Genomic DNA, 12349 nt, shown 5'->3' with positions numbered 1-12349 from the left:
GCTTCAGTCAACAGGCAGGAATCAGATCTGCTGTAAATCCACTGATATAACTGCGTTATTGGTTACTAAATACGTCACACAAAGAGGACGGTCATGCATTTGCTCTCAAACAGAGTAGATTATATATTTATATATATTGTTTATATATTTACACTGGAATCATATCACAGCCTTTTCAATTAGCTAATTGCAACATTCTAAATCACAATTTCATTTAAATATCAGTAAATCGTTCAGCCCTAAACACAACACTGAAATATGTCAATCGGTGTGGACAAATTGCCTTACTTAAGAGGTTCCCAATCAGCTGCTCCTGCACAAAAAAACAAATCAAACGTGCATAGACTTTCTCTGTTTCAGTATCAAGGTTAATACTGACAGACAGAAACACACAAACAACAGTACTAAGAGGTTTTAGGAGCTGAGGTGTGTGGTGTCAATTAAAATACTTTCAAAAATCTACTTTGTTTTGTTGTTGTCTTAAACACAAGAGACCTTCTTATGTCAATGTTTTTTCACTCATTGGCTGCGTCTGAAACCGCATACTTCCATACTATATAGTACGCTAAAATCAGTATGCGAGCCGAGTAGTATGTCCGAATTCATAGAATTCGAAAATCAGTAGGCGAGAAGTACCCGGATGACTTACTACTTCCGGCGAGATTCTGAAGTGCGCAGCCCATGCACGCTGCGCTATCCTATAATGCCCCGTGAGAGAATTCATGAATGGAAGTGAGGCGACGCAACTGACGCAGGTAGGTCACGTGACCATGACAAATTGGCGGATGTAGTACGTCCGAATTCCATTCATACTTTTCACATTCATACTGTATAGAACGTACTTTTCTAACGGCCGAGTAGTCCGTTTAAATTCAAATGCAGTACCTACTGAGTAGTAGGAGGTTTCGGACGCAGCCATTCTGAATTCTCAGGAGTAGATGTACTGTAGTAATTGTGTGGTTTAGCGAAGATGCATAAATCCATAAATAATCGAACTTATTTTTTGATAAACCATGAAAATAATCAACATTGTTTTAAACATTCCATATTCAACATGACTATCCAACCCAAGCTCATTCTGGAAACGTAGCCCCGCGGACGTTTCTGGAGACCGCGATTTACGTGGCCGGAGGTACGTAAAGGCCGCATTTGTTTTTTTTCGAGCGAACGCTGCGGGGCGGTGTGGCGCCGCTTCGCCCTTTCTCTTCGCGCTAGCCGGCCGACGGCTCGCCTCCGAGTGGAGGGCTTTCCCAATGCAATCAGTTTGTCCGCTTAGCTCACAGCGTTGCGTTGGCGGAGCGGAGGCCCCGGACGAGGAGGAGCAGTTGAGAAGTTGCTTGTGGTGTGAATGAGGAGTTAGGTGCACTTACCTCCAAACTGAAATTTCGGCATTCTCAGCAGTGCTGCAAGCAGAAAACCAGCAGTCAAAACAAATTCATAAATGCAGAAACAGTCAAGATCAGACACATTAATAGGATGAAAGAAATAACTTTTGTTAAAGAGATGAACTGTAGTGAAGGCACAATCAGTTTTGCTGCACATTTAAATATTGTATTTATCTATTTTATTTTTTTTTTAAATAATTTTTATTAAAAGTTAAAGACTGGATGACCAACAATTTTCTTCTCTTAAACTCAAAACATAATTATTAATTATTGGCCTAAATCCTTTACATAGCAGATCGCGCAACTCAGTCTACAATTAGAGGGATACAAAGTTAGCGTTAGCTCTACTATAAAAGATCTGGGTGTCATATTAGACAGCAATTTAACTTTTGAAAATCATATATCCCACGTCACCAAAACTGCCTTCTTTCATCTGAGAAATATTGCTAAGTTACAAAGTATGCTATCCATCTCAGATGCAGAAAAGCTAGTCCATGCATTTATGACTTCTAGGCTGAATTACTATAATGCTCTGTTTGCTGGCTACCCAGCATTCTCTATTAACAAACTTCAATTAGTACAAAATGCAGCAGCCAGAGTTCTTACCAGGTCTAGAAAATATGATCATATCACCCCAATTTTGTCCTCCTTACACTGGCTGCCTGTTAAGTTTCGTATTGAATTTAAAATATTACTTCTCACCTATAAAACTCTAAATAATCTAGCTCCTGTTTATCTAACCAACCTTCTGTCTCACTACAATCCAACTCGCTCTTTAAGATCTCAAAACTCAGGGCTTCTGGTAGTACCTAGAATAGCAAAGTCGAGTAAAGGAGGTCGAGCCTTCTCCTTTATGGCTCCTACACTCTGGAATAGCCTTCCTGATAATGTCCGAGGCTCAGACACACTCTCTCAGTTCAAAACTAGATTAAAGACTTATCTGTTTAAGACTTATGCATTCAATACATCACTTAGCGGGTTTCCACACAAGTTTCTGCATCTTGTTTATATACACTATGTAATATATTATTATATAATTATTATTATATTAATTATATAAATAAACTTGCATTGCCTTACAAAAAACACTAGCAAATAAAGAAACGATCTTGATCAATTCGACAGAACACATGTTGCAAATTGGTCACAACACAAACAACTGAAGAAACACACAGCAAATTGGTCACAACCCAAACAACTAAAACAACTGTTTAAGTTCTCTCTGCCACTGTACACTAGCAACTTAAATTGCCACCCAGGGCGACAGGCAGCAGCAAAGTTGCTTGTGATGTGATTGAGGAGTTAGGTGCACTTACCTCCCAACTGAAATTTCGGCATTCTCAGCAGTGCTGCAAGGAGAAAACCAACAGTCAAAACAAATACATAAATGCAGAAACAGTCAAGATCAGACACATTAATAAGAAAGAAAGAAATAACTTTTGTTAAAGAGATGAACTGGTGTGGAGGAAAAAGCAGTTTTGCTGCACATTTAAATATTGTTTTTATCTATTATTTATTTATTTTTTTTAATAATTTTTATTAAAAGTTAAAGACTGGATGACCAACAATTTTCTTCTCTTAAACTCAAAACATAATTATTAATTATTGGCCTAAATCCTTTACACAGCAGATCGCGCAACTCAGTCTACACTTAGAGGGATACAAAGTTAGCGTTAGCTCTACTATAAAAGATCTGGGTGTCATATTAGACAGCAATTTAACTTTTGAAAATCATATATTCCACGTCACCAAAACTGCCTTCTTTCATCTGAGAAATATTGCTAAGTTACGAAGTGTGCTATCCATCTCAGATGCAGAAAAGCTAGTCCATGCATTTATGACTTCTAGGCTGAATTACAATAATGCTCTGTTTGCTGGCTACCCAGCATTCTCTATTAACAAACTTCAATTAGTACAAAATGCAGCAGCCAGAGTTCTTACCAGGTCTAGAAAATATGATCATATCACCCCAATTTTGTCCTCCTTACACTGGCTGCCTGTTAAGTTTCGTATTGAATATTACTTCTCACCTATAAAGCTCTAAATAATCTAGCTCCTGTTTATCTAACCAACCTTCTGTCTCACTACAATCCAACTCGCTCTTTAAGATCTCAAAACTCAGGGCTTCTGGTAGTACCTAGAATAGCAAAGTCGAGTAAAGGAGGTCGAGCCTTCTCCTTTATGGCTCCTACACTCTGGAATAGCCTTCCTGATAATGTCCGAGGCTCAGACACACTCTCTCAGTTCAAAACTAGATTAAAGACTTATCTGTTTAAGACTTATGCATTCAATGCATCACTTAGCGGGTTTCCACACAAGTTTCTGCATCTTGTTTATATACACTATGTCAGTGGTTCCCAACCTTTTTTCTTTGGGGCCCCCCCCATAAACATATACAAACACTGGAGCCCCCCCACCATATAAATACACATGCACGCACGCACGCACACACATATGTACTGTGTGTGTATATATATATATATATATATATATATATATATATATATATATGTGTGTGTGTGTGTGTGTGTGTGTTTGTGTAATATTAATATATAGTAATATGTATAGAAAATATTAATTAATCAGTTTTAACTTGTCTTGGCCTTCAATGAAACCAAAAATTAGGTAGGCTTTGTCATACTGTCTAATCTTTTTCTTCGCCTCTGAAGAATCACAGCATTTACGTTTGTCTGCCATTTTTGTTTTGATTTTGCCTTTACGACACGTTGACAAGCAGATTTCCCGAGAGAGCAAAATTTAAATAATTATTTAAAGTTATTTATTTTAATTATTTTCACTATTATGTTGGAATTTTAAGCATGTGTTTAGATTATTTTTTATTTTTTGGGCTGCTCGATTTTGGGAAAAATCATAATCGCGATTATTTTGGTCATAATTGTAATCACGATTATTCAAAACCATTGCCAGTTAAAGTCAAAATTATTAGCGCTCCTGAGATTTTTTTTTTATAAATATTTCCCAAATTATGTTTAACAGAGCAAGGAATTTTAACAATATTTCCTATAATATTTTTTCTTCTATTTGTTTTATTTTAGCTAGAATAAAGACAGGTTTAAATATTTTAAAACCAATTTAAGGTCAATATTATTAGCCCCCTTAAGCAATATATATTTTTGATTGTCTGCAGAAGAAACTACCGTTATAATGACTTGCCTTATTACTCTAATTAAGCCTTTGAACTGCACTTTAATCTGAATGTTTGTATTTTGAAAAATAACTAGTAAAATATTATGTGCTGTCATTATAGCAAAGACAAAAAGAAATCAGTAATTAGAAATGAGATATCAAAACTATTATGTTCAGAAATAAGTTAATAAAATATTCTTTCCATGAAACAGAAATTGGGCAGGAAAAGGTTTGCTAATTTTCAAGAGGGCTAATAATTCTGACTTCAACTGTATACATACAGTTATTTTCCACCCTGCAATGGAAAGAGAAATGAATACAATAGAATAAAAATATGAAACAAACTGTGCTTTAAGCATCTTCACTGTAAGAAAAACACTTTAGCTACAGCAGTCCTTCAGTCAAGAGCAGCAAAGGCTTTCTCGTTATGTTTGTTTAATAATGATAAAAACAGGCGGCAGAAGGATTATAGCGCGCTGTATCTTTAATGGTTTCTCTTTCACGTCTTTTGATTCTCAACTCGTTTGTTTATTACACAAATGAGGGTTAATGTAAATAATCACTAAACACCGCGTTTTGACACCTATTTGACCATTAAAGTGTTCACGTTAAGATGACTTCAGATGTCTGCGCTCCTCTGCTCGTCTCAGTGTGCGAATGAGAGTGAATGCTGACCGGCCGCATACTTCTGACTGCGTGATCGTGCTGCACACACACATAAGCTCTTTCGCGCTTTTAAGAGCAACACGTGTACAACTGTGGCGAAATATGATGCAATAATCATTTATCTCGATTAATGCTTTTTTATAATCGTTTGAAACCGAAATCTAAATCGGATTTTCGATTAATTGCAAAGCCCTTTATAATAGTGGACCATTTTTATGCCTTTTTCTACCTCAATACTTATCCTCTCCCGCGCCCCCCCTGTGAACTCTGGCGCCCCCCTTAGGGGGGCGCGGACCCCAGGTTGGGAACCACTGCACTATGTAATATATTATTATATAATTATTATTATATTAATTATATAAATAAACTTGCCTTGCCTTACAAAAAACACTAGCAAATAAAGAAACGATCTTGATCAATTCGACAGAACACGTGTTGCAAATTGGTCACAACACAAACAACTAAAGAAACACACAGCAAATTGGTCACAACCCAAACAACTAAAACAACTGTTTAAGTTCTCTCTGCCACTGTACACTAGCAACTTAAATCGCCACCCAGGGCGACAGGCAGCAGCAAAGTTGCTTGTGATGTGATTGAGGAGTTAGGTGCACTTACCTCCCAACTGAAATTTCGGCATTCTCCGCTTTGCTGCAAGCAGAAAACCAACAGTCAAAACAAATACATAAATGCAGAAACAGTCAAGATCAGACACATTAATAAGAAAGAAAGAAATAACTTTTGTTAAAGAGATGAACTGGTGTGGAGGAAAAAGCAGTTTTGCTGCACATTTAAATATTGTACTTATCTTTTTTTACCTGAAGAAATCATATTCTACATATTCGACATATTTCTAAATTTGTCAGATTGGATGGATCAGAATATTTAGACACTATTCCTGTGTGTTTTTGTACTGGAATTAAAAGACTTACAGCCGACTCACAAAACAATCATTTTATGCATACCCATATTAAAACACACACATAAAATGAAAACTCAGCTTATAACTTACAGTACGTTAGCAGAAACTATTACAATAGAGAAATCTTTACAATCAAATAGGCCTACAGACTATTTATATTTTATAAATCTTACAAATAGAATAAACATGAAACACCATGAAAACTGTAATCATATTTCATAAAACTATCACACTAAGGTGGCATTTACCTCGTGGTGGCAAAAAACGTGCACATTTTAGGTCTTCAAAATAATCTGTTAAAGAGATGGACTGGTATGAAGGCACAAGCAGTTTTGATGCACATTTAATTTTTTTAAATTCTTTTAGACCTGAAGAAACAATATTGTACATTTTTGTCATAATCCATATATAGTAAACAGTGCTTCCCACAGGTTTGAAACAATACTTTTATTTATTATGACACTGTTATACACGGTTTCTTTTCAAAGAGTTAAAGTTTTTAAAAGGCTGTTGAAATAAAAAATAGAGGCTATTTAGGAGCCATGTGCACACAGTTTTTCTCTTTCTCAAGTTCAGGTTGTTTTATTTGGCATGACATTTAGTGCAGCATTGCCAAAGCATTTAATTGAGAAAGAAATTATAGAAAAAAATTAATAAAAACAGACAATATCTCGACAATGAGCGCCCAGAGGAAACCCACGCAAACACGGAGAACATGCAAACTCCACACAGAAACCCCAATTGACCCAGCCGAGGCTCGAACCATTGACCTTCTTGCTGTGAGGCGACAGCACTACCTACTGCGCCACTGTGTCACCTCTAAAATGAATTTTTTTTAATAATTATTATTAAATAAGGCAAATGACTTGACTGACCATTTCTAATGGCGTACACATACACGCAGCCAGTTTAGATGTCATTTCGTCCTCTTTGAGTATTTATTATTTACTTTTTCTCTCTGTCCTGTGCTTGCTGTCAGATGTGAAGTCAGAAAGAAAGTAGTCTTTAATAAAAGAGTAATGCAAAAAATGCCACAACTTTTTGAAAGCGAAAGCAAAAGTTGACTCCAGGACATTTTAGGAGATTTAAAAACACCGGCCGGAGTTGCTGGACACATTTTTAAGCCTCAAAAAGGCGCATCTCTGTGGGTCTCTGCAGAGCACGCAAGACTGTCTGAGAAAGTGTTGTTGACAGTTCTCGCGCACACGCAATGAGCAGTACGAAATGTGTACGGTGAGAGAAGATTTTCCACTGTTTAATCGAACGCGGATGTTGGGCAGATATGAAATAAAGTGTAAAAGGTTGATAATATTGGTTAAAAAAAAAAACTGTCATCAGATATACTGTACTTGGGCAGACATTAAGATACCTGAGCGGCCATCCCAAGTAAAGTCTATGTGTGGGAAACACTGTAAAATGAAAATTCAGCTCATATACACTACTATAGTCACTAGCACAGCACTAACCGTATGTCGGCACTCTTCTCCGCTGCAGGGGTCCTTTCACAGTCTGTTTGGTGTCTTTATTAATGCCAATGAAGGCTGTATGAACACTGCTCACTCCTGCCTGAACACTGAGCTCCACTATTGAGCTCCTGAGACTCTTACTTTCAGCACTAGATCTCTCCTTTTGCTCTAGAGAACGGATTATGGTTCGAGCTGCCAGCCGGTGGACGACCAACCTGCAGAAACAGAAGTAGAATTTGCTGATTTAGAAAAGCCAACAATAGATGTCACTGAATTCAATGTGATTCTAAGTGTTTACCCTGTTTCCTCAGTTGGTTTGATGCAGAAGTGCAGCTGGTTTGACACTGGTTGACTGTTCAGGTTGTATTTGACTGTCACTGATCCCTCAGAGCCTCCTAAACTCTGCAGAGTTATTTACAATCAAAGATAGTTTTTACAATCTAAACAAATGAGGGACACTAAAGTACGATAAATCATCTCACCTTTCCTTTAAGTTGGGCATAAATGAGAGTCCTTTGACCCTGGAAGAGCACATCAATGGGTGGAGAAACTGTTTCAGCAGTAACACCTTCTGGAAGTGTCCAATCCACAGAGATATTAGACACAGCGGGCTGAAGAGCAAACCTGAGGGACTCCATCGCCTGATACAGTTAGACGAGAAAGAGACATTGAGTCATGTGACTAGGAATCATCTGTGTCTGTGAAGTCCAGTGGAGAGCTTTACTTTGGGCTGCATGCGCTCTCTGCCTGTGATGAACTGAGCATGACCTGAACCCTCTCTGGCCAATCCTGTGATGAGGGCGGTGCTCGCACCTTCACCAATTCCGAATGAGAAACACCTGCAGACACAAGAAACACTGTTACTGTTAGCCATGAAGATCTGAATGATCAAAACCAGCAGAACTTTACCTGTGAGAGTGAGCATGACTTTTCACCAGATCCAGCACCTCTTTAGTGTTTCCTACTTCTCCATCAGTGAAGATGAACAGCTGAAGACAGAAAAACATCAGATTCACAAGTCATGTTTATACTTTAACACCAATATCAATGAGTAGTTGAGGTGTTGAACCTGTCTGGGGTGTTCAGGGATGCAGGGCTGACTGTAGATGTGTGTTAGAGGCTGTAAAATCTCTGTGCCGCACATGTCTGCTCGCATTTCCATGACTCTTTTAAGAGCCTGATCCATTGTGTCCTGACTGTACTCAACACTTTTACTGCAAAGACAGAAACACAAAGTCACCTTCTCACCTCTCACTCATTAAAACTAAAGTTATTTATAGTTTGATTTTTTAAATGCAGTAACTAACGGGAAGAAAGACTCAAACTCAGATCCAAATCCATAGATGTTGAAGTAGCATCCCATGGGCAGACTCTTCAACAGTAAGAGCAGAGTGTCCTGCAGAGAGACGTGAACAGAAATTTAAGTGTCTCATCTAAATACAAAAGTGAATCTTTAAATCTTACCTTTGCACTTTCAATGCGGTGCTGTGCTTCTTTTCCACGATGCATCATGCCGTCCATACTGCCTGATCTGTCCATCACAAAAACAAACTCGCCTTGAGTTGCCATTGATGACATCACTTCCTCTGGGAACTCAGGATACAAAGTAATCATGACCACAGGGTTTCTCATTAGAGAGCCTGAAACAAGAGAATAAATCAGTAAAAACTTTACCACACAATCCCATAATTCCAGATTTCTGTGCAGCTCTTACCTGACGGTGCAGTGGCCACTCCTGCCTCCACTACAGCAGAGGGCTGATGGGTGTCCTGATAGTACAGGAACAGCTCAACATCCCTATCAAACATGTGACCAGGACTCAGATTCACCTACACACATAATAAAGACACAAGGATAAACCTGCACCGTTCACACATCCACATAAACACATCAAGACACACAGTACCGTAGCCTGAGTGTGGTCAGAGCAGAGGAACACGAGAGGATCCAGAGTGCAGTTGGACTCTAGTTTGGAGATGGGTTTTGGAGAGCTCACGTGGACACTGAGAGTCAGAGAGTAGGGAACTGCTCCACATACTGATGAAATCTCTGACACTATACCAGCATCTGAACCTGACACACACACACACACACACACACACACACACACACACACACACACACACACACACACACACACACACACACACATACACAGTCACACACACTTCTCTCTGCTAATAAAGTGTGTGTCCACTGCTGCTGTAGTACCTGCTGGTGTGTATCTGGGGTTGAGAACAGCCGGCAGACAGAAGCGCAGTGATTGGTCGGCCTGCACAGCGAGCTCAGTAATGTAGATGATGGTGACGGCAGCGTTCTGACCCGGCGACAGACACCCGACACTCAGTCTGAACACATCAGGACTCTCTGCGCTCTCTTCCAACAGAAACGCCTGCTGTCCTGAACTCACAGCATCATCATACTGATCCTTCGCCTGCAACACACAGTTTAGTTTGAGACACACAATACAAATATATGCAAAGCAGCATCCTACAAGTTTATATCTGGACTCACTGTCTCCTTGTCTTGCAGTTCTGCCACAATCTCCTGCTCTCCGATCTTGGCACTGAAGTGGCAGACAGCAGCATCAGCAGGCAGAGGGAAGACGAACAAGGCCTCCAGGGGGCGCTGCTCCTCATTCACATACTGCAGAGTGGAGGAGACTGAGGCGACATGATCCTGAACCCGAACCTCCACTGAGATGCTCTTCAGAGGAACTGACACAAATACAGCAAAACAACATCATAAATACAGCAAAACATCACAAATACAGCTGAATAACATCATAAATACAGCTGAATTACATCACTATTACAGCAAATGAAAATAATAAATATCGCAGAACAACACCAATCCAACAGAGCCCATACAACTCTTTATTGGACAAAATATAATAATTTTTGACTAATAATCTAAATATCCTAAAACTTAATCAACCACCAAGTGTAAACATAGAAATAAATATAAATTCTAACGTTTATTACAGTGTAATATAAAGCCGTCGCAGCAAACATACTTGTGGAAACAGCTTAACGTTAACTACACTTATTAAAAAAGAGATTAATTTATTTAAAACTCGATTACAGTGAAAGAAAGTATATGTGAATTCATACCTGGCTCATTCAACCCTGTCAGAAGACCGCAGTTCACCATTCTCACGCTGTTTGAGGAACTGACGAGCTTGACCTATTTAAAATTCCTGACCTTACAATATTGCTTTTAATCTGACTCAAATCTTTACAGACCGACTTATTTAATGAGTAAACCAGTGTTTCAGAGAGTTTCAGATGGAAATATGTAGGCAGGAGATGAGTTGATTTCACAAGTTGTCGAAACACCTCATTCAGAAGACCGTTATTAACTGCCTGTCTGACGATACCTGCGTGCTTTTTAAACACTAGCGCAGACTTGCCTCATGAATATTAATTACGTCAACTAGATGCGGCGTACCCGGATGTGCCTCACACCAATCTTGATGCCAAAATAATATTCGAGTTTATAAATGTACGGCAGATTTTTCTTTAATTAAAGTGGAGGTTCAGTTAAACCTTCCTCATAATCTGCAACAGGAAACAAGTGATTTTTACTTGGCTGCTTTTTCTCCCTCAAAATTGTTTGAGATTTAGTTCAGATCGAAAGTGAAAGTCAAAACACGACTAACATCACATCTAAACTGATAAAATGAGCTCTCGTGTAGTGTTTGTTTTCGTATAGTGGTGTTTTTATGTAACCGACTTTATTGTTCAATATTAGCCAGTTAAAATCTAACAGCAGTTTGATAAAGTGAGCAACTCTTCACTACCTCCTATAATATTCTATCGAGAGTTTTTAACCTAAACAAACTATTACAACCTGAATAGGTTTATTATAAAGACCTGACTCGACAATAGAGGACATACAGAAGCAGCAGCTCTCATTCCCTCTAAATTTAATACAGAAAAACTGTTGACTGCTATTATAAATGTAATGTAACAACATATACTGGAAACTGCTGTAAATAGAGTCACTTCAGATATTTGTCCCTCTTAAAACAAAATTTCTTGCTGTAAAAATCACTGACAGATTCCAATCAAACTATTTTACTTTTCAAAACAGCAAAAACACAGAATATAAATGGTTTTGTATGTGATTTGTTTCATTTAAATGACTGGAAAACATTATTATATGCACCTTAATTCTGCATGCGATGACTGCGTATCAAATTATGGTCTGCAAATCCTCCAATCCTCTTTTTTAATTAAAAAAAATCTGAATCAAATCACTTTGAACAATAGTCAAATAATCCATACACATCCAGTATTTAATCATAAAATTAGATTAATAAATTTTAAAATAAAAATTCACAGCCCACTAAGGACATCTGCTGGATACAAAGGGGTAAAGTAAAGCATAAACTAAAAATAAACCCTAATTAAACAAAGATACACCAGGATCCTCCCTATGCCATATTTCTTAGCTAAAGTTTAGTTAAAGGATCATCTTTATAAGATTTTGCTCAAGAAATAAATTAGAATTCATACTTTACCACACAAGGTAACTTGATGAGTTTCTGGAAAATGAATTCAATGTGCACTCCAGTTTTTAGTCATCATCTACTCTTCCCTGTTGATGACCCCTGATTTTCTTTATCTTGAAAACTAAAAACTGTATTTTTACATACCCAATATCTGCAGTCTATAAATTCAAAACCCCAAAAAAAAAACATGTTTAAAATTTTAAAAACATGTCCATAAAAGTCTGACTTAAAATAATTCAGTTGTCCT

The 12349-nt window shown here is 37.9% G+C and overlaps 1 protein-coding gene across 14 annotated transcripts in view; it reads right to left on the bottom strand.

Annotated features, from left to right (window-relative positions):
* The window catches only part of LOC100535104 (von Willebrand factor A domain-containing protein 5A), a 62471-nt gene that overhangs the window by 5185 nt on the left and 44937 nt on the right, over positions 1 to 12349 (bottom strand). For 4 of the 14 annotated variants that reach the window (XR_015525944.1, XR_015525945.1, XR_015525946.1 and 1 more), the window contains exons 1-17: positions 10700 to 11009; positions 10101 to 10303; positions 9798 to 10020; positions 9493 to 9659; positions 9301 to 9415; positions 9051 to 9226; positions 8894 to 8982; positions 8656 to 8800; positions 8496 to 8575; positions 8311 to 8425; positions 8069 to 8227; positions 7885 to 7988; positions 7587 to 7801; positions 6369 to 6413; positions 5817 to 5849; positions 1371 to 1403; positions 289 to 313 (exon numbers count right to left, since the gene is read on the bottom strand). Coding sequence is in view for 7 of the 14 variants with exons in the window: in XM_087311436.1 (XP_087167562.1) it covers positions 289 to 313; positions 1371 to 1403; positions 5817 to 5849; positions 6369 to 6413; positions 7587 to 7801; positions 7885 to 7988; positions 8069 to 8227; positions 8311 to 8425; positions 8496 to 8575; positions 8656 to 8800; positions 8894 to 8982; positions 9051 to 9226; positions 9301 to 9415; positions 9493 to 9659; positions 9798 to 10020; positions 10101 to 10303; positions 10700 to 10739 (1967 nt within the window). In the remaining 7 variants the exon portion in view is untranslated. Of the gene's footprint in view, positions 1 to 288; positions 314 to 1370; positions 1404 to 2701; positions 2735 to 5816; positions 5850 to 6368; positions 6414 to 7586; positions 7802 to 7884; positions 7989 to 8068; positions 8228 to 8310; positions 8426 to 8495; positions 8576 to 8655; positions 8801 to 8893; positions 8983 to 9050; positions 9227 to 9300; positions 9416 to 9492; positions 9660 to 9797; positions 10021 to 10100; positions 10304 to 10699; positions 11015 to 12349 lie in introns of those variants that run through there. The other 10 variants (XR_015525942.1, XR_015525943.1, XM_087311435.1 and 7 more) reach the window with 6 other exon arrangements.

Source organism: Danio rerio, chromosome 25 (assembly GCF_052040795.2).
Source record: "Danio rerio strain M-AB ecotype USA chromosome 25, GRCz13ab, whole genome shotgun sequence".
NCBI classification, from domain to species: Eukaryota; Metazoa; Chordata; class Actinopteri; order Cypriniformes; family Danionidae; genus Danio; species Danio rerio.
This window is presented reverse-complemented; position numbering and strand designations above follow the sequence as displayed.